This window comes from Bubalus bubalis, chromosome 1, assembly GCF_019923935.1.
Source record: "Bubalus bubalis isolate 160015118507 breed Murrah chromosome 1, NDDB_SH_1, whole genome shotgun sequence".
NCBI classification, from domain to species: Eukaryota; Metazoa; Chordata; class Mammalia; order Artiodactyla; family Bovidae; genus Bubalus; species Bubalus bubalis.
In genome coordinates this window covers 64,645,810-64,667,162 of record NC_059157.1, presented here as the reverse complement: position 1 = coordinate 64,667,162, position 21,353 = coordinate 64,645,810, and the positions used below count along the sequence as shown (strand labels likewise).

Genomic DNA, 21,353 nt, shown 5'->3' with positions numbered 1-21,353 from the left:
TGTGGATCGTGCCTCCATCCCCATTGGGCTGTAAAGAAGAATCAAAATTGCCTGGTACATGTTACTTCCCCATTTCTTAGCTACTGTTCGTAAAATTTTTTTCATGAGAACATGACCAAGTTAGTTTACAAAAATGACTGACCGTGAAGACACATTTGTCAGGCCCTCTTTGAAAGGCTGGGCTTCCAGGTGGCTCAGTGGTAAAGAATCCGCCTGCCAATGCAGGACACTCCAGTTCGATCCCTGGATCAGGAAGATCCCCTGGGGAAGGAAATGGCAATCCGCTCCAGTATTCTTGACTGAGAAATCCCACGGACAGAGGATGCTGGCAGGCTGTGGTTCATGGGTTCGCAAAGAGTCGGACACAACTTAAGGACTGATGACTAGGGCCTCCTAGAAAGGCGTGTGTGTGTGTGAAAATGAGGGGTCCAAAGTATCATGGGTTGCACTTCCTGGCTTTTCATAACAGGAGAGTCTATTGGTTAATACAGAGGAAGATACACTTAAGGAGTTCTCAGTACTGCTGTTGACAGTTGGATGTGGGCAGAGATGGAGCAAATAAAGTGATGGCTTGTGTTTACGGAGCAAGTCAGCTGTGGACCCTTCAACCGCTTTTATTTACTTAGCAAGCTGATATTGGGTGCTTCCTCAGTGCTGACTCTTAATATGTATCCAAAAGATCTTCAGTGAATTAGGAGCGGGGTCAACATGGCAGAGGAGGTCATGAAAGAAAACCCAAGTCTGTGCTCTGGAGAAATTCCTACACATAATGCCAATTCTTATCTTACTGAACATACGAGCTAAATGGTCTGCAGGATGTATGCTATAGTTTTCTGATTATTATTTAAGTTTGGTACTATTGCTCTTTGGCCCTTGGGTCTCAGATGGCCAGAATGAAGGACTTCATGAGTGAATAAAACCTATGAAGTACTTAAATTAATTTTCAGTTCAGTTGCTCAGTCATGTCCGACTCTTTGTGACCCCGTGAATCGCAGCACACCAGGCCTCCCTGTCCATCACCAACTCTCAGAATTCACTCAAACTCATGTCCATTGAGTCGGTGATGCCATCCAGCCATCTCATCCTCTGTCATCCCCTTCTCCTCCTGTCCCCAATCCCTCCCAGCATCAGAGTCTTTCCAGTGAGTCAACTCGTTGCATGAAGTGGCCAAAGTACTGGAGTTTCAGCTTCAGCATCAGTCCTTCCAATGAACACCCAGGACTGATCTCCTTTAGGATGGACTGGTTGGATCTCCTTGCAGTCCAAGGGACTCTCAAGAGTCTTCTCCAACACCACAGTTCAAAAGCATCAATTCTTCGGCACTCAGCTTCTTCACAGTCCAATTCTCACATCCATACATGACCACTGGAAAAACCATAGCCTTGACTAGACGGACTTTTGTTGGCAAAGTAATGTCTCTGCTTTTGAATATGCTATCTAGGTTGGTCATAACTTTTCTTCCAAGGAGTAAGTGTCTTTTAATTTCATGGCTGCAGTCACCATCTGCAGTGATTTTGGAGCCCCCCAAAATAAAGTCTGACACTGTTTCCACTGTTTCCCCATCTATTTCCCATGAAGTAATGGGACCAGATGCCATGATCTTTGTTTTCTGAATGTTGAGCTTTAAGCCAACTTTTTCACTCTCCTCTTTCACTTTCATCAAGAGGCTTTTAGTTCCTCTTCACTTTCTGCCATAAGGGTGGTATCATCTGCATATCTGAGGTTATTGATGTTTGTCCTGGCAATCTTGATTCCAGCTTGTGCTTCTTCCAGCCCAGCGTTTCTCATGATGTACTCTGCATAGAAGTTAAATAAGCAGGGTGACGATATACAGCCTTGACGTCCTCATTTTCCTATTTGGAACCAGTCTGTTGTTCCATGTCCAGCTCTAACTGTTGCTTCCTGACCTGCATATAGGTTTCTCAAGAGGCAGGTCAGGTGGTCTGGTATTCCCATCTCTTTCAGAATTTTCCACAGTTTATTGTGATCTACACAGTCAAAGGCTTTGGCACAGTCAATAAAAAATTAATTTTAGTGATAGTTAAAAATGAATCGAAGCCTACAGCAGTGGTTCAGAGAACTCAGTGAGGTTAGGAAGGGTCTTTGCCTTTAGTCACTGAAGATTAATTGGAGGTCCTGTTAACCAGGCTGGGCAGACACATCTTAACAGGTTTCTGATTTTATATGTTATAGCCTGGAACCTTCAAGTGCCCCCAGCTTAGTATAGTAAGATAAAACAATGTCTTTGTTGTTGTTATTGTTGTTAAGTTCCATAGGTAAATTATCATAAGCCCTCTTTGGGGAGTAGTGATGGTGGTTGATAACCTATTTTATACCGTTGATTGGCATACTTCTTTCTCTGAGGCAGCTGAAAAACAGTGTATAAGAATTCACAAATCCACGCACTTGTGGGTCTCACCAAATGGCTCGCCTAGAGGGCTGTATTATTTAATCATGTTGGGTCTTGGTTTCCTCATCTGTAATGACCACGAGGGACCATACTTAAGGATCATATTGGCCTCTTTCCGTTTTCTTGAGAGCTCATTTGGAGATTCTAGTAGGGGAGCACAAGTACTCTTTATACCCTTGACTGAAGACCGATCCTCCTCTATCGGGGATGGTCTTCATCTCCCACCGAATGTGCAGCTTCAGGAGGGGCGCTCCTGGAGTGGTGAGGGAGGGAGGGGCTAATCTAGCCAGCCAGATCAGCTGAATCAGCCCTGCCGATCAGTGGGCTGACAGATGTCACAAACAGATCGCCCTCACATCCTCCTTCCTTTTTCTTAACCTGTGGTTTGAATAATTGTAGATTCCTCAGGATATTGTGTTCTTTTTTTTTGGATCCTTACAGTACTGTGGTGTATCTAGAACTCCTTTAACAAGACAGGGAGTTCACTTGCTTGCTTCTTTTCTCATTGTCTTATTTTGACTTTCTTTCAGATTATTTTATATTCCGGAGACAAAATATATGATGACTACTATCAAGACCTGAAAGGACGAGTACATTTTACAAGTAATGATCTCAAATCTGGTGATGCTTCAATAAATGTGACAAATTTACAGTTGTCAGATATTGGCACATATCAGTGCAAAGTGAAAAAGGCTCCTGGTGTTGGAAATAAGAAGATTCAGCTGACAGTTCTTGGTAAGTTATTTGTATCAGTGTTCCTTATTAACAGCGTAAGGGATCACAGTACTATAGTAGCAGCATTTACGTGAGACAGAACTTAGAATTCTAGGGTAGTGAGTTTAAATATTTGACATACTGTCCTCAAATAGCATAAAGCTGGCAATTTTTTTTCTTATATAGAAAAAATAAGTGAACAGCTTCTTCGTGAAGTTCGTGAAAGCCTTTGAAAGTAAATGAAGGAGTTCTGTGATATGGGAGATGAACTGTAAGGCAGGGGTAGGGGATCCAGACTTTTTGCCTTGTTCTCAGGTTTGCCCTGGGAATTAAATAGAACCTCTTCATTGCCTGGGCCTCAGCCTACATTTTCAAAGCATAAAAATGATAATCATTAAATCTCTGTGCAGTCTCATTCAGCTCAAAATTGTGACGTGTGCTTTAAGCTTTATCAAACCGCATATCCCAAGGAAATAAATGAGATTTCTATGATGAATAATTGGAGTATTTAGAGTAGAGGAGATGGAATATTGTAGCTGGAATATTGAACTGGGGTAAGGCCATTAGATCTCGGACAGTCCTTTAACCTCCCTGAGCATCCTGAGTTTTTCATCCTTAAAAGTAAGGAGGTTAGACAGATGGCCACTAGGATGTAGCTCTCCAGGACAGTTAAGAAGAAGAAGAAGTATAAGCTGCTTTGTGAACATCATACACTGAAAAGTTTGTTATCCTTCTCTAGATTTTGTGGTCATGCACAAGCACCCTTAAGCCCTGCAAACTGAGAAACTCTGAAAGGTACTGCTCAGAAATATACTTCTCAAATCTTGCTGTGGTAGCTTTGCCCAAAAGTACAGTGCGCTGCCATGTAGAGAATCTCAACAGTCTGGCACTATTATATGACAGTAAATTCCCGTGTGACCTAAGGTGTCAGGTTTGGGGGATACTTGGGGACCCACTTTACATAGGAAATGCTGACTGCTGAAATTCCTTTCCGTATCCCTGGAAATAACTCATCTGCACAAGTCTCCCTCACATCAACTTCTGCCTTTTGTTCCTTTTAATTTAGAGAACTGAGCAGGGGTTAAGTGTGTCGGATTCCAGACTTACTTAGAGCAGGTCAGTTCAGTTCAGTCCACTCAGTCGTGTCCCACTCTGTGATGCCATGAACCACAGCACGCCAGGCCTCCCTGTCCATCACCAACTCCCAGAGTCCACCCAAACTCATGTCCATTGAGTCGGTGATGCCATCCAACCATCTCATCCTCTGACGTCCCCTTCTCCTCCTGCCCTCAATCTTTTGCAGCATCAGGGTCTTTTCAAATCAGTCAGCTCTTCGTATCAGGTGGCCAAAGTACTGGAGTTTCAGCTTCAGCATCAGTCCTTCTAATGAACACCTAGGACTGATCTCCTTTAGGATGGACTGGTTGGATCTCCTTGCAGTCCAAGGGACTCTCAAGGGTCTTCCCCAACACCACAGTTCAGAAGTATCAGTTCTTCGGCGCTCAGCTTTCTTCATAGTCCAACTCTCACATCCATACAAGACTACTGGAAAAACCATAGCCTTGACTAGACGGACCTTTGTTGGCAAAGTAATGTCTCTGTGTTTTAATATGCTATCTAAGTTGGTCATAACTTTCCTTCTAAGGACTAAGTGTCTTTTAATTTCATGGCTGCAATCACCATTTGCAGTGATTTTGGAGCCCCAAAAAATAGCCAGTAGAGACTAATTTTTGTGCATCCCAGCGACAACTCCCAAGGTTGTCGTGGTTGATAAGGCAGTCTTCTGGCAACATCGTCGAGGGCGTCCTGGTAAGAGGCACTCCATGCTGAGTGGAACTCATTCAGAATATGAAAGCAAGTGAACCTGAAGAGGAACCGGGAAAGGCAATATGGTAACATTGGAAATTCTAGCCTTTTGTGTCTACATTCAGCAAACGTGGAGTTGCCTTTCTTTTTTATAAATGTGAAAGCTGGTAAAAGTTTAATAACTTGTCTGAGCTCTTATCCCAGAACGTGGCATACCTGAAATTATAATTCTGAGTGTATCTTCTTTGGGGCTTCCCTGGTGATTTCAGAGGGTAAAGAATCTGCCTGCAGTACAGGAGACATGGGTTGGATCCCTGGGTCGGGAAGATCCCCTGGAGGAGGGAATGGCCTCCCACTCCAGTATTCGTGCCTGGAGAATTCCATGGACAGAGGAGCCTGGCGGGCTACAGTCACTGCTTTCCAGGAAGTGTTGAGTTAGGATATATATGGAATTTTAACTGGTTTCTGATATACCAAGCAGATGATACATATTTGTCAGAATTATTTACTGTGGAGTCCCTGTTTGATGCGGGCAGGTACACTGGGAAGGATGTGATTGGCACATGTTCCCAAAAGAGGTGTGGACAGATACTCTGTGTATCTGCGTGTGTGTATGTGTGTGAGAGAGAAAGATCTCATAGGGGCTGTCGTAGACTCTGGCCAGGCACACCTGAGGCAGCAGCCGTGACTGTCGGGCAGGAGGGATGGCCTTTTACATTAAACCTCACACCTCTGACCTCTTCGTCCTCAGCGTGGATGGGTGGAAACACTGACACTGTAACTCCTTTTGTTAGCTCTGTCTGGGATCACCATGGCCAAGCAAGCCCTGGTGTCAAACCAAGGGGGGAGGGAGAGACTGAATGAGGGGTGAGGGGAGAGAGGGGACAGTGGTGGCCGAAGGGGGAAGCAGGGATGACCTCTGACCTGGTGAGACTGTCTCAGAGCCAGAGGAGAATTTCTTCATCTCTCCTCCATGTTTTCAGATGAGTCAGGACCACTGTGGCAGAAAACACTAGAAGTTTCTCTTGCAAGTGAGAGCTGGATAGAAACTTGTTTGCTTTTTTCCTGAAAATACTGCTTAGGCAGTCTGGAGGAAAGATTAAACAAAATGCCTTATAGAGACCAGACTGTCCAGTGGAGCTTTTGATTGCCTCACTGTCAGAGGCTCGGCCTGATACTTCGATTTGCTCGTCTGAAATCTGTAGATGCCACCATGGTGTCCCCATAGTAATGAAAACTTGTTTGGGGACTTCCCTGGTGGCCCAGTGATTAAGACTCTGAGTTCCCAATGCAAGGGTCACAGCTTCGATCTCTGGTTGGGGAACTAAGATCCACATGGCACAGCCAAAAAACAATTAAAAAAAAAAAGAAAGCTTGTTCAGAGCCCTGGTTGCTGTACAGACATAAACGGGGATGACTGTTAGCTGCCTGGCTGTGAGGGGTGGCGTGTTGATATCCCATGCTCTGTTGCTAGGGCCCGCCCTGCTCTTTCAGATGCGCCAACTGTACGTGTGGATGCAACTCAGTAAAGAAGCTGGACGGGGTGATGATGACAAGGGTTAGTACGGGGGCTGCTCACTGCCGGCACCTTCCCTGGGAACTCCAGAAAAACCTGTAACTGGGACCTTTTGGTGTAAATAGACTTGGCTGTTTTGTATATGGTGTACTCAGACTGCACCCGCACCACGAGAAGGGCATGTGCAGGGATTCAGTCAACACTGGGATTTGTTTTTTTTTTTCACTTTTTATTCTGAAATAATTTTAGTTTTACAGACAAGTTGCAAAACTAGCAGAAAGTTGATGAGAGTGTACGCATTACCTAATTTTTCCTAATGATAACATTTTGCAAAATCATAATACAACTACTAAAACCAAAGATCCAACCAGTCCATTCTAAAGGAGATCAGCCCTGGGATTTCTTTGGAGGGAATGATGCTAAAGCTGAAATTCCAGTACTTTGGCCACCTCATGCGAAGAGTTGACTCATTGGAAAAGAGTCTGATGCTGGGAGGGATTGGGGGCAGGAGGAGAAGGGGACGACAGAGGATGAGATGGCTGGATGGCATCACTGACTCGATGGACGTGAGTCTGGGTGAACTCCGGGAGTTGGTGATGGACAGGGAGGCCTGGCGTGCTGTGATTCATGGGGTCGCAAAGACTTGGACATGACTGAGTGACTGAACTGAACTGAACTAAAACCAAGAAATTAGTATTGAAGCTATACTATTAACTATGGGCCTAATTTGAATTTTACAGCTTCCCATTAATAATGCCTGTTTGTTCCCGGGTCAAGTCGAAGGTCCATGCTGAATTGATGTCCCCTTTAGTCTCCTCAAGTTAATGTCAAGGGGCACATGTTGTTCTGTCTTATTGTTAACCATGATCACTTGGTTTAAATTTTATCTGATAGATTTCTCCATTATAAAATTACTAATTTTCCCTCTGAGATTGAAAAATACCCCCCCCCCCCAAATCCCCAATACCAGCTCTTTGAATATAAAACAAAAATTTGAAAACTTAAAAAAAATCCCAGTCGGAAAGCCACTTTGAGACTTTGAAAATATCCTTTCTCCTCAAACTTTCTGCCTATTGATTTTTAGCATCTATGCATGGATTTCACCAGAAGTCAGGGTATTTTGAACCAAGCAAAAATAGTATTCCTGGGTGGATCACATGATGATAAAAGTATATTCTGTCCCAAATAGAGATTTGGAGTATTTTGTGTCGTCTGAGGTGGTGGGCCCCTAGCTTGCAGGGATGATGACACAGCATCCCTAAATGGGTGGGGTGCCAACCGAGTGCAGGTTGGAAGTCATAGATCTTTAACTGAGAAGGATTATTTGTTGGTTTTGTCACTAAACATGGTGACAGATGTTCTGAGGACAATGGCTGAGTATCCTGGAGCCCCAGACCAAAGAAATGTTAGATGATAAAACTGGATCTTTGTTCCCTTTCTGGTTTTATCTTTCAGTCCAGCAAGGTGGCATGAATAAAGAGTTAATCTTCCCTGTATCGGGATGGGTAAAATTATAATATGGTTAGTGGTTGGGGTTGCCATGTAAAAGGCTTGCACTTTCTCCTCCCTTTGGAAAGCAGGTAGTCACCCCTAGGCAGGGTTTCCCAGGTGTCACTAGTGGTAAAAAGCCTGCCTGCCAACACAGGAGACATCAGAGACTCGAGTTCAGTCCTTGGGTTGGGAAGATCCCCTGGAGGAGGATATGGCAACTCATTCCAGTATTCCTGCCTGGAGAATCTCATGAACAGAGGAGCCTGGTGGGCTACAGTCCATGGGGTTGCACAGAGTTGGACACGACTGAAGCAACTTAGCACACCTGCACTCCTAGGTGACACTCAGAACTAGTGTTGGTAAAATCTTGCTCTGTTGTGGATGGAGTATCTTGAAATCTCACACTCAGTGGAACCCTGACTTCCTGAGCAGCCACTATAAATAACTGCCCTTTATTGGATATATTTGGGAGGGGGACATTTTCAGTAGAAAAAAGTTTAGGGTTAGAATGCTGTATTACCAATAGATGCTTGATGTCTGAAGCATTGCTTCAGTATCTCACTTACTGCTCATCTGTGTAATAAAGGATTTATTGGTAGTTTGAAAAAATGGAGAACAAGACTCATTTTGTTGAAGACTCAGAGGATGAAATAATTGTGCAAAGCTGATTCAAAAGTCCAAATGATGTAGTGTCCAAGGCGACTGATAGATGTGAAAAAGAAACAGATTTACTTAGGAAAATCAACAACACAGTTAAATGCATCTGTTGATCCTTATTAAAAAGAGTAAGTTGAAACAGAATAACAGACAAAGGGGAGAAATCCAATTGAATTTTAGAATTATCAAGAAATGTGTGAAATGAGACCATGATCAACACCCTTATTTAAAGAGACCCCACTGGGTATGACAGACCCTGTCAGCCAGATTTGGAAAACAGTTTGATATTTTCTTATAGAGTTAAACATTCACTAACCTGATGTGAAAAAGGAAAACATGTACCAGCACTTACAAGCAGCATTGTTGTTTATAACAGTGCAAAACTATAAAACCCATTCACATTTATTCTTAGTAGTGAAAAAATAAAAGCCCAACCAGGACTTGAAAGACTCAACAAAGAAAAAGCAGTCCTGCTATCTGTCAGACTGGGAGGATGGCTGCAGACAGTCAGGTCGAGGGTCTATGGGAAGGTTGCTCTCCCAAGGGTGTGGAGCATTGGTAAACTCTGGCCCATGGCTGTCTCCTCACTGTCGCCCCCAGGGACACTGGCACTGCACCTCCTGTCCTGGGGGGCTCAGGTTGCTGGATTGTCCTCGACTCCAGTTTAATCCCCGCTTCTCCTAATCCTGCTGCAGAAACGGCAGCAGATTCAGAACTGGTCTCTGCTCTTGAAGACTCTTCTCCGAACCTTCAGACTTTCTCGCTGCCTTGTCCAGTGACATGCCACCGCTTCTCACAGTGCCTCCTCGCCAGTCCATCTGATTCCTGCTGACTTCACACCTGCTCCTGGTCTAACTGGGCTTTGGTAGTAACCCCCAGACAGAAACAGCATTCATCAATATCTGAATGAAAAAGCAAATTTATGTTACAGTCAATGGGATCCAACTCAACAATAGGAAAGAACAGATAACTGATACATATACAACAACATGGATCAATTGGATCAATCTCAAAGTGAAGAGGAATTAAAGAGCCCCTTGATAAGGATGAAAGAGGAGAGTGAAAAAGCTAGTTTTAAAGTCAGCATGCCAAAAAACTAAGGTCATGGCATCCGTTCCCATCACTTCATTTCAAATAGAAAGGAAAAAAATGGAAACAGTGGCAGACTTTATTTTCTAGGTCTCTAAAATCATTGCAGACAGTGACTGCAGCCAGGAAATTAAGATACTTGCTCCTTTGAAGGAAATTTATGACCAACCTAGACAGCATATTAAAAAGTAGAGTCATTACTTTGCCAACAAAGGTCCATCTGGTCAAAGCTATGGTTTTTCCAGTAGTTATGTATGGATGTGAGAGTTGGACCATAAAGAAAGCTGAGCACCAAAGAATTGATGCTTTCAAATTGTGGTGTTGGAGAAGACTCTTTGAGAGTCCCTTGGACTAGAAGAGGATCAAACCGGTCAGTCCTAAAGGAGGTCAACTCTGACTCCATTGGAAGGACTGAGGCTGAAGCTCTAATACTTTTGCCACCTTGATGCAAAGAGCTGACTCAATAGAAAAGACTGATGCTAGGAAAGATTGAGGGCAGGAGGAGAAGGGGGCGACATAGTCTGAGATGGTTAGATGGCATCACCAACTCAATGGACATGAAGTTGAGCAAACTCCAGAGATAGTGAACAACAGAGGAGCCTGGCGTGCTGCAGTCCATGGGGTCACAAAGAGTTGGACACAACTAAGCAACTGAAAAACAATAACAGAAGCCTTATGATGAATAAAAGAAGCAAAAGTACATACTGTGTATTCCATTTATGTGACTCACAGAGAAGCAGAACCAACCTATAGCGATTATGCAGTTCAGCAAGAGGGTATGACCTACCAAGGTGTTAACTAGGATTGAGGTGGGTTGCATGTAATGGAGCTATTAGCAGCTGCTCTAAACAGTACCCCAGAGAGACCTGGAGTATAACCTCAGAACTGCCTTTTTATAACACTGCTCTCTGGGGGGGTTGGATTGCTATAACCATGGAATGTAATTGGCCCTTGCTGCTCTTATGTGAGTTGTCCCTTTTATCAGCATACCTTATCATAAATCCCCTGACTGTGGGCCAACAGATGTGACAGTGCACACACACTCCAAGGGGACCACATACTCCCGGAAAACTACGCTACGTGTCAAGCTCCAAGTAGAAGAATAGGTTTAGGACTGGAGGGGAAGCGTCCTTGGGTCTGAAGCAGCCCAGCCCGCATCATTCTTGCTTCTTTCAGATGTGCCCTGTAGGAGGGGCCCAGACCCGCGTCTGAGCTGCTGCCTGGCCTCTTACGCAATGGCTGCTTGCCTGAGCTCATTCTCGCCTGTTCTGAGCTGGACGCAGCTAAGGAAACTGGCATTGGCCACCTGTTTTAGTCTTTCAGTCTTGTCTGCTCTGAACCCAGGACCGCTGCTCTTGATTTAGCGGTTTGCGACATGCTATGTTTGTTTAAATCAACATTAGAAACACACGTTCCGTTTTCCTGTATAAACTTATAACTTGATGTCTTTTCTTAGTTAAGCCTTCAGGTATACGATGTTATGTTGATGGATCAGAAGAAATTGGAAATGACTTTAAACTCAAATGTGAACCAAAAGAAGGTTCACTCCCACTACGATATGAATGGCAGAAGTTATCCGACTCACAGAAACTGCCCACCTCTTGGTTACCAGGTACTGCTGATTATACAGCTTGATTCTGTGCCATCGATTTGAACTTAAGCCTGGTAGGATTTGTGCATGTATGTATAGATGTTTTAATCTCCAAAGCCTACCCTTTCCTAGACAGAGAAATCGGGATTCTAAGGGTATTCATGTTCTATAATGACAACTTGGTGTCATGCAGTATAAATGAAGAGACATTTTATAACTGTTTAGGATATTATAATTGATTTCTTTGGTGTGTATTTTTAATTACCAGTAATATTGATGGAAACTTTCTTACCATAAATTAGTGGCCAAGCTGCAAGGAGAGATGGATCTTGAGTGTTTTGGCTGGATTCAGGTTGAAGATATGGTTATTTACACATGGCATGTCTGTAAAAACAAAATAGCTGTGTGACACTAACCACAATGATTCGAATTGGTTAAATCTGATCACTCATCTATGTGTTACAATTAATCTATTCAAACTGATTAATCCCCCTCCACGCCCTGTCCTCCAGTAGGATCTCTCTCCACCTCTTGTCTTTTTTCAGACTAAGAGGCTGAAAGGGGGACCCCATCTACTTTTCTGTTTCTTCTGTCTGGTGGGATGAGATACATTTTGCAGATCTTGTTGCTGCATCTAAGAGCTTTCATGCCACAGAGTATTTTTTTTTTATAATCAGTGTGGCTCTGTTTCAGCAAAGACTTTGTGCCTGACCAAAGGGTTCATGATTACTTTGGCTCTGACATGAATGAACCGGAGGCGCAATGGTTTGCATTCAGGAGACATGCACGTGTCTTGCTGCGTTTGTTCTGCGGCTCACTTGAGTTTGTCTCACTTTTACTTGGATTGTCAACCAAGTAGGGTTTGCCTTACTAGAAACTCAGCAGTCTGTTATTATAAAAATGGGTTTTGCTCCCTCACCCCCTCTTTCTTCCCATAGAAATGACATCACCTGTTATATCTGTGAAAAATGCCAGTGCCGAATACTCCGGGACATACAGCTGTACGGTCAGAAACAGAGTGGGCTCTGATCAGTGCCTGCTGCGCCTGGATGTCGTTCCTCGTAAGTATCTTCCCTGTGCTCTGATAAGGTGGTTTCGTGATGTTTATGCAGTCACCTTTGGTTCCATCAGCAAGTGTGTGTGATGGGCAGTGGCATGCTGCCTTTGAGCAAAGCACTCTGGCTTGGTTACTCGCTTTTTTAAGACATGGAAGGGAAAGAAGTACTACATTTTATTAATAAAACCTTCATTATTGTAGCACCATTATGGAGGCAAGAGTTGTCAAGTTAATTCTTTTCTTTTTTTCAAGTTAATTCTTGTACCATATTTAGCCAATGTAAGTAAGGCGTCCTGGTGGCTCTAGTGGTAAAAAAATCCGCCTGCCGATGCAGGAGATATAAGAGATGCAGTTCAGTCCTTGGGTTGGGAAGATCCCCTGGAGGAGGGCATGGCAACCCGCTCTAGTATTCTTGCCTGGAAAATCCCATGGACAGAGGAGCCTGGCGGTCCATAGTCCATGGGGTCGCAAAGAGGTGGACACAACTGAAGTGATTTAGCATGCATGCAACTAAGGACAAATTATTTAGAACATTCTTATGCCAACCTAGCTGTGAATAGTAAAATCTTTCAGAGTGATTTTATTGTTTTTATCCTTGAAATAGATTATACAGTTCAGAAGAAAGTTCATTTAGTAGATTTTCCCCCAACCAGAAAAAGCTAGCTAATTTGTCTCTTAAAGTTAATATATACAATGAAATCAATCTGTTATTGTGTATCATTACCTTAAATATGACTAGGTAAAAAGTATTTTTGTTTTGTGTTGTTTTTACTATTATTTATTTTCTCATTAACATTTTATTCTAGCTTCAAACAGAGCCGGGACAATTGCAGGAGCTGTTATAGGAACTTTGCTTGCGCTCGCGCTTATTGCTCTTATTGTCTTTTGCTGTCATAAAAAGCGCAGAGAAGAAAAATACGAAAAGGAAGTTCACCATGATATCAGGTAATTAAGTGACACAGGAGTTGACTGATATACTGAATTTATTACATCATTAAAGCATTAGTTCTCTTAACCATCTGAAGCATTTGGCCACATGAGAACTGGATGAAAGCTGTAGCTTTTCCCCTTAACAGATTTGAAAGCATTTTAATACTTATTTCAAGTGTGTGGAGCCAACTAACCTCTCCCCTACTTGGGGCCCTACTTTAAGAACCACTGCTGAATGGTTATCTCAAGGCTGTTTGCCTTCTCCCATTAAAGTACAGGCATGAAGTTTTCAAGAAATGAAGATGTTAAGGTTGGTTAGTTTGTTTTTTAAACGTCTGATTGTATCTAGTGACGTAGCTAGTTAATAGATCTGTTGGTAATGTGATTTAATTTTTTAAAAATATTCTAAACCAGTAGATCTTAACTAGAAGTGAATTATAACACTGAATTATAGATCGTGTAAAAATAACAACATATGACCAAAGTAACACCCAGAAAATTGACATTTGCTGAGTCTGGGGTGGGGTCTGGCACTTTTCTTTTTGAAGTGTACCAGAAGTGACTCAGATATATATTCTGTGTCAGTGCTTATTATGAAAATTCTTATGCCTGCTTCTCAGTTTTTGCAAACTTAAATCTGCTAAGTTTTCAGCTAAAGTCTTAGATGAGTAGCTTTCATAATAAAAACAATATTTTATCTTTTTTTTTTTGGTTGAAATATCTGTCAGTTTATTGACTATGGAGTATTACACGACTATAACCAGATTATTTATATCAGTGATACTAGAATATGAAAATATTTGAGGTTTGTTCTTTGTGAGACAACATTATAGAGTCATGCATTTTTGTAAAACCCACATTTCGTTGTGTGTGAAGATGGAAACTCTGTATTGATAAACTTGGGCCAAACACACAGTTGCTGACATTATGCCTTCCTGTGCTTGTTTTCTGTGTGTCACTTGCACTTTTACACACTTGATGCTTAAATAGCGGCTCTTCCCTCATCCCTACCCATGATTCACAGCTCACATAGTCTAAGATTTTTTAGAAACGTTCTTTGGGATCTTCGCTTTCTAGAGAAGACGTGCCTCCTCCCAAGAGCCGTACGTCCACTGCCAGAAGCTACATCGGCAGCAATCACTCATCCCTGGGATCCATGTCCCCGTCCAACATGGAAGGATATTCCAAGACTCAGTACAACCAAGTGCCAAGCGAAGACTTGGAACGCGCTCCTCAGAGTCCGACGCTCCCACCCGCCAAGGTAGCGGCCCCTAATCTCAGCAGGATGGGGGCGGTGCCTGTGATGATTCCAGCGCAGAGCAAGGACGGGTCCATAGTGTAGAGCCTCTGTGCCCGTCACCCATGCTCTCCTCTGGAAGTATGAACACCCGTACATTTTGCTACCAGCCTCAAAATAGGTGGGAAAAAAAAGCTAACCAAAAACTGTAAGAATAATACATCAAAAAGGTTTGTTTGGTTATACTGAAATAGTAAAGGCATTGAAGTTCTGAGGACAGATTCACTATCTAAATAATATTTCCTTTAAGAGCTTGACTTTATAGGTTTCTGAATATCAATACTTAAGTCAGATGTGGCACTTTGAATATGAAATCAGAGGTGAAGAAAAAATTGGTGAACTTTCGTGCACACCAAGTTGATACTTGAATCATCTGAAATTTCTGCCGTTGTCTTTAGATTGCTTTTTTTTCCACGTAATTTATGTGACCCGATAGTGTTCCCCAAACCCCCTCAAAATCGGTAAAGAAAGATTCATGGCAAAAAGACTTACATGCATTTATGTTTGTTCGTGTTTTCACTTCTTTGAAAGCTTTGTGTTTGAAATGTCTCTAATAACTAGGAAACACTGCAGGGTTCTAGAAATCACCTAGTTCCGTGTCATTCATAAGCCTTGGATATGAAATGACTTCTTAAGTATTTAATGGATAGATTGCTGTGGGTGGCAGGGACATAGTAGGCTCTTTGGTATGCTAGATTAAAGGAGCATTTATCTGATTCGTTTAGAAAATTTGCTGTTACCTGTATACAGTGAGGACATTCGTGGTGCAATAGTGAGGATGGATTTTGTTGGTTAATGTTCCAGTGCCCCGAGGCCTGTGGTGGTCTGCAGAACAGTGTCCTGCTATCAAAGATGTAGAGTATTTTGCAGTTCCCAAGTAAATGCTGGCCCTGCGCTTTAGGTGATATTTTCCTAATAAGAAAAAAAATTATAACTCATTTATTGTTTGGCAATTACAGATTGTCATTCTCTAAATTATTGGTTCTAAATTGAAGAATTTTTTGTTTTCCTGGTTCGGTTCGTGTTTGTGATGGTGTTGCATAGTATATATTCTAGAAAGGTAATCTGAAATTTACCCTCTTGAATGCAGTTCCTGGAGGATATTTTCTTCATAGACTTAGAATGATGAACTACATTTTAAACTAGTAAGTGTCCTCTGTCAATTCTGTATTTCAGACTTGGGAGGATGTACAGTTGCTATTGTATGGCCAACATGTCTTGTGTAGTTTCAGAAATTCAAGTTGAGCTTGGAAAAGTTTGTCTTAGTTTTGTGGAAGTGACTTAATCTTTTTAAAAGAAAAAAAGAGAGAGAGAAATGAAAGGAAAAGGAATTAGAAAAATACTCCTACTGCCAAATGTGTTAAATACTGTTTTAGTAGATGAAAGTGAATTTATTGTATTTCCCTTAAGATTGTGAGGGAGTGTGGATTTAGTAGAATGAGCCAACAGTTTCTTTATAGTAATAAGGTCTGCAATAAATTATTTCACTAGCTCTAAAACCTTTTCCCTAGATTTTAGTAGGGAGTTGGTTTCTGTTCATCTCTTTGGGTGCTGTGGTGGTAAATGCTACATTATACATTAATGTTGGCATGTATTTATGATTAGGCAGAGTATTGTATACATTTTTTAATGGCAAATTAAAGCTGAATGTGTAATGGATTCGTGTATAGTTTTACATATTTGGAAGCATTTTTAACATAGGTTTTTAACGTTTCATAATGTTGCTTTTATACTTACGTTAACATTTTCATCCGTGCCTTTTGGGTAATTTAGTTGTATTATGAATTTCTGGTGCCTATGAGCTAGCTATCACCTGAAAGGTGCTTAGAGGTGAAGGTACTGGTCCTGAAAGTGCATCACTGTGATACCTGTCTATCCTCATACCTTCAGTCTTGCCTCTTCCTCTTCTTTTTGGATACAAGGTAACTGATTGTGTTACTCATATAAAGTTTTTAAAATGTCAACATCCCCTACACTCTTTGACTGTGTTTCTGATTTTATAATAATAACTATTTTTGAATATCAGAGCTCTGATCTGTTTTATATGAATAAAATGTATAAGGTATTATAGAAGTAAATAACCGAGCACAGACATTACTAATAAGAATTTTGGTCTTTCCTGGTCCCAGTTTTGTAATGAAAAGTATGCTATCAGTATAAGTAGAAATCCCTACAAAAAGTGGACATATGTAAGGCTTTCCTTACCTTAGACTTTGTAGTTAATCTGGGATTTGGCTGTAGAATCTCTTCCGAAAGTGCTTTTCAGGCAAGAATCCTGGAGTGGTTGCCATTTCCTATTCCAGGGGGTCTTCCCTACCCAGGGATCAAATCCGCGTCTCTTGCGTGTCTCCTGCATTGGCAGGTGGCTTCTTTACCACGAGTGCCATCCGGGAAAACCCCATTGTTTTCTCTTCCCTTAGACTTCGCAGTTAATCTATGATTTGGCTGTAGAGTCTCTTCCAGAATGCTTCCTTCCAATTCAGGTCCATTACCACCTACAGCCTGAGAAACAAGCTCAGGCAAAAAGGCCACTGTCATGACCTCAAGAGACCTGTTAGATGTGGTTGAGTTTAGAGGACAGAACTCAGTTTTCAGTTTATATCTCCAGCCACTCGTAAATTTCAGTGAATCCAAAAGTCAGATAGTACTGATAACTTCCTAAATAATTCTGACTGATAGTTTCCACTGAACTAGAGATCAAATATTTGTTCTAGAATTACTGTTGGTAATCATCAAGCAAGTCAACAAAAGATGATTATTCAAGCATTTTCAAATGTCAGTCAAGGACAGCACTGAACCATCAAAGCAAAGCTGTTCCATTCCACTTTGTACCTAAGAGATTGACACCGTCTTTTTGAGTTAGTTGGGGTACCTTTAAAAGAAATATAGAGGTTATAATTCTGTATTTTGAATATGTAGGTTACAGGTGTTTGTTTTCATATGGCAACCTTACTAATACTTACCTGTTTGGAGATCAAAAGCAAAATTTATTAAACTGGCCAGCTATTCCAGGCAGGTAACCTTTAAATTTGGGCTGTCATGGAGTTGTTACAATGGAAGCACAGACTGAGTGTGTCTTATGGGGACGTTAATTCAAGAAACACAATTAGATTATTGGTATGAAGACATGGTTCTTACTAAAAAGATGATTTTTAGGATTGAGTTCTGGAAATTTGTAGCAGGTGAAGGGGCAGATAAGACAATTTGATTAAATATGAAAAGAATTCATTGCATGAAGTTGGATATCCAGTCCTGTAATGTATGGCTTCTTAACTATTCTCTGTCTTTCTGTGTGCGTGCAGCATGTAAATTTGAAGTTATATAAATGTTGAAAGTTTTTTTCTAATCTTTTTTCATCTCCATAGTGTTTAAGGCTTTCAGATGGCCTTATTCCAGTGTGCAAAGAAAAAAATTTCATATTTTTTGTGGTTAATGCTTTGATGTGTCATGTAAGGAGTAGTTTGTAGAAAATGTTGGCACAATTTTAACTTTTTAGTGGCTTGTGACATATTATATATATGTGTATATATATATATCTTTATAATATTTCTGTGTTTAGTAGTATAAATGTTCTGGGCAAGTTTTAATATTTCAAATGCCTTTGGATATTCTTGCAATAAAGGCGATGTGTTCTGTAGTTAGACCTTTTTTACTCATTTGACACTAAAATGGTTCATAACTGAGCACAAATTCTACCTAATAGAAACAGGAGCGAACAATATATACATTGGTGAATTGTGGTTCTGTTTGTCTTATGAAAGGTAACACCAACACACATTTGTGGTTTTGGCTTCTCACTGTTAATTAAAATCTAGTTTTGCAAAATATCCTAGTTGTGATTTCAGAGTGTGGTAAATGTCATTTGAGTTTGGTTTAGACCTCAAACACTAAAAGCTCCAAAGAACTCTGTTTTCTACTAACTTATTTTATGACACAAGCGTTGAGAGAGCCACAATTCACTGATTGTCCTTCTCATCCTAACTGTGAATTTTTGTGACACACACACTTGTACTACTGAGAAGAAATATTTTGACACTTCACATATGCAAGTAGAGAACTGCGGGTGTCAGTTTCAAAAATGATTTTTTTTTATATTTCAAGTTTCTGGCTTAAATATCCAATGGTGCAGATTTTGAAATTTGTAAGAACAAAGTTTGGTTTCACAAAAGCCAAAAACTTGCTCTAGTTTTGTGACTTTGTGTACTTTGAAAATAAAATCAAGAAAGCAATTTTTTGTCTCATGGTGTGGCTTCATTGTGCCTCTTATTTTTTTTTAAAAAAGTCTACTTTATAACGTTTCAATATTACTGTTCTCCCTGCTTTCTTGAGCCAGGGTTTCTTCCCCTGCACCCCCCTTGCATCTTTTATTAAACAAAGTAAAGATCAGAACAATCACACATCAATGAAAACTTATCCATGAAAATTTCTCCAGTCCTGTGCATCTATTTGACAGTGTATAACTATGTTTTTGGGGTTGAAGCCTCCAAAATTCCATGGAGGATCATGTCACAATTATAGTCTAAACTCAAGAGTTTTCAGATACATTAAAAATATGTTCAGGATGGGGAACACATGTATACCTGTGGCGGATTCATTTTGATATTTGGCAAAACTAATACAATTATGTAAAGTTTAAAAAAAAAAAATATGTGTACAGTGACTTCCCTGCTGGCCCAGTGGTAAGCCTCCATGCTTCCCATGCAGGGGGTTCAGGTTCAGTCCCTGGTTGGGGAACTAAAATCCCCCATGCCCCATGGTACAGCCAAAAAGAAAAGATGTTCATGCATATATGTATTAAATACACATACATCTAGTTATGCTTTAAAGCTATTTTCATTGACTCTAAACAGTGATTTCAGAAAAAATGGGGTAGTAATGCTTTTGTAAGAAGATATTTTGAGAAATATTTCGTTTTTACTATAGTTTCTCAACCTTGGCTCTTTTAACATTTGGGGATGGATGATTCTTGGTTGCGGGGGACTATCTGTGCATTGCCGATGTTTAACAGCATTGCTGACCTTTACCTGCAAAGTGCCCATAGCTCCTGCCCTCCCCGCCAAGAGGTGACAACCAAAAATGTCTTCAGTGTTGCCAAATAGTCACTGAGGTAGGACAGAACCACCCCTGGTTGAGAATCAGTGGTTTATACTAATGTGAAGCTTTCCACTCACATGAAAAGGAGAGCATAGAGTTTGGAGTCAGACATATCTGAGTACCATTTATTACTAGATGCTTTACTTCACTTCAGTTGCCTGGTGTTTAAAACGGGGATAAAAATACCTGCATCACATGGGATGTTGAAAGATTTTAAAGAAATAAAATTGATATAACGATGAAAATTCTTTGCATTTATCCCTGTTTGCTGGGATGCTGATAGTGAGGCACAGATTTTCAGAGCATCAAGATTACAGTAATATAGGCTTAGTGAAACTACTAAGTATAATTCAGTGCTTTTCATTTAGATCATATTTTAATCATGCATTTCTGAAGGCCAGATCATACTTCTGGATAATTAAGTGCCAAATGGCAAAACTGTTGAAATTGAGACAAAATTTTTGTCTCAAGTTTGAGCATGAAATAATTTGTTGTTAAATAAAAATGGTTCAACTCTAAGGTGTAAACAAATGTAATTTCTAAATGTGGCAAAGGCAGCTGAAAAAGATCAGGAAGCCAGCGCTAGAAATTCAGCTGTTTTTCTTGCTGGTATTTCTGATGTAGAAATCATATGGGATTTGTTGTTTTTCTACTTATATGATTTTTCTAAATTTTTAAACCATTTACAGGGGAAAAAGTCATCCTAAGATAACTGCAGAGAAAGTAGAATTTCCAGAGTTAATGAAGCACTGAGAAATAAATTTTAGTCCAGTTAACCAAGGACTAGGTTCTCGATCAGTGTGTTTCTTGTTTTAAGTGCTGAGCTTGGAAATTCTAACTCTATTGGAGAAGGAGAGGAGGTGAGAAGAAGACACAGGAAATTACAGAGGTGACATCTGATGTTAGCTGCCAAGAAAGTGCTAAAAGCTGTCATCATCTTGACTTTGTCTTTCCCTAAGTCATTTGTTGTCGGTGGTCCTAGCGGATTGGTTGTCTTAAAGTGTAAATCTGATCATATTGAAATTTAAACCAGATCATCTTAACCTGATATAGAAGGTCTCTCATGACCATTCCATTTCTCTGTGCTTTATTTTTTGTGCAGTTCTAGGTGCATCTCGGTGATAGCCATACTCCAGAAATAAGGGGCAAGGCCTCATAACTTTGTGAACATGCCATTTCCTCAACCAGAAAGGAGCCCAGCCTTGTTGATCTGCCCAGTGCATATTTGCCTGCCCATGTCAGTCCACACTCTTGTCTCCTTGGAATCATTTTTTCCTATTCACAATCCTGCCCCTCAACTCAAGCTAAACTAGGGGTGCAGGACCCTCAACATTGCCAGTGTGGGTCTTTATGGCACAGAACCTTTTGCATTCTGACTGTTCAGCATGCTCAATATATCTTCTTGATGAGTTTGACTGACCTTTATCCCCAGTTCTTAATTCTAATTTGCATATTGCTTAGTAAATGCTGAATAAATTTTTGGAAGGGACGTTATGGGCATGTGTCGTATGTTTCGTAAGACAATTGGCCTGATTTCTTCCAAGAAGGCAATATCAAGAGGAAAAGGGTGAGTAAGTGTGGTGATGGAAAATTCTGCATAGGGCTTAAAAAGATAATTTGTGCAAATAAAGACTAGGTGAACTGACTCAGTAAGAAACAACCTAGTTATTATACCAACCTAGAGCGGTGGAGAAGCATTGG

At 40.9% G+C, this 21,353-nt stretch overlaps 1 protein-coding gene across 5 annotated transcripts in view; it reads left to right on the top strand.

Annotated features, from left to right (window-relative positions):
* CXADR (CXADR Ig-like cell adhesion molecule) overlaps positions 1 to 21,353 on the top strand; it is a 64,791-nt gene that overhangs the window by 27,466 nt on the left and 15,972 nt on the right. Inside the window, exons 3-7 of one of the 5 annotated variants that reach the window (XM_044939928.2) lie at positions 2,941 to 3,145; positions 11,140 to 11,295; positions 12,213 to 12,335; positions 13,138 to 13,276; positions 14,286 to 14,522. In XM_044939928.2, coding sequence (XP_044795863.2) covers positions 2,941 to 3,145; positions 11,140 to 11,295; positions 12,213 to 12,335; positions 13,138 to 13,276; positions 14,286 to 14,522 — 860 coding nt within the window. Of the gene's footprint in view, positions 1 to 2,940; positions 3,146 to 11,139; positions 11,296 to 12,212; positions 12,336 to 13,137; positions 13,277 to 14,285; positions 18,788 to 21,353 lie in introns of those variants that run through there. The other 4 variants (XM_025282170.3, XM_044939920.2, XM_006057431.4 and 1 more) reach the window with 4 other exon arrangements.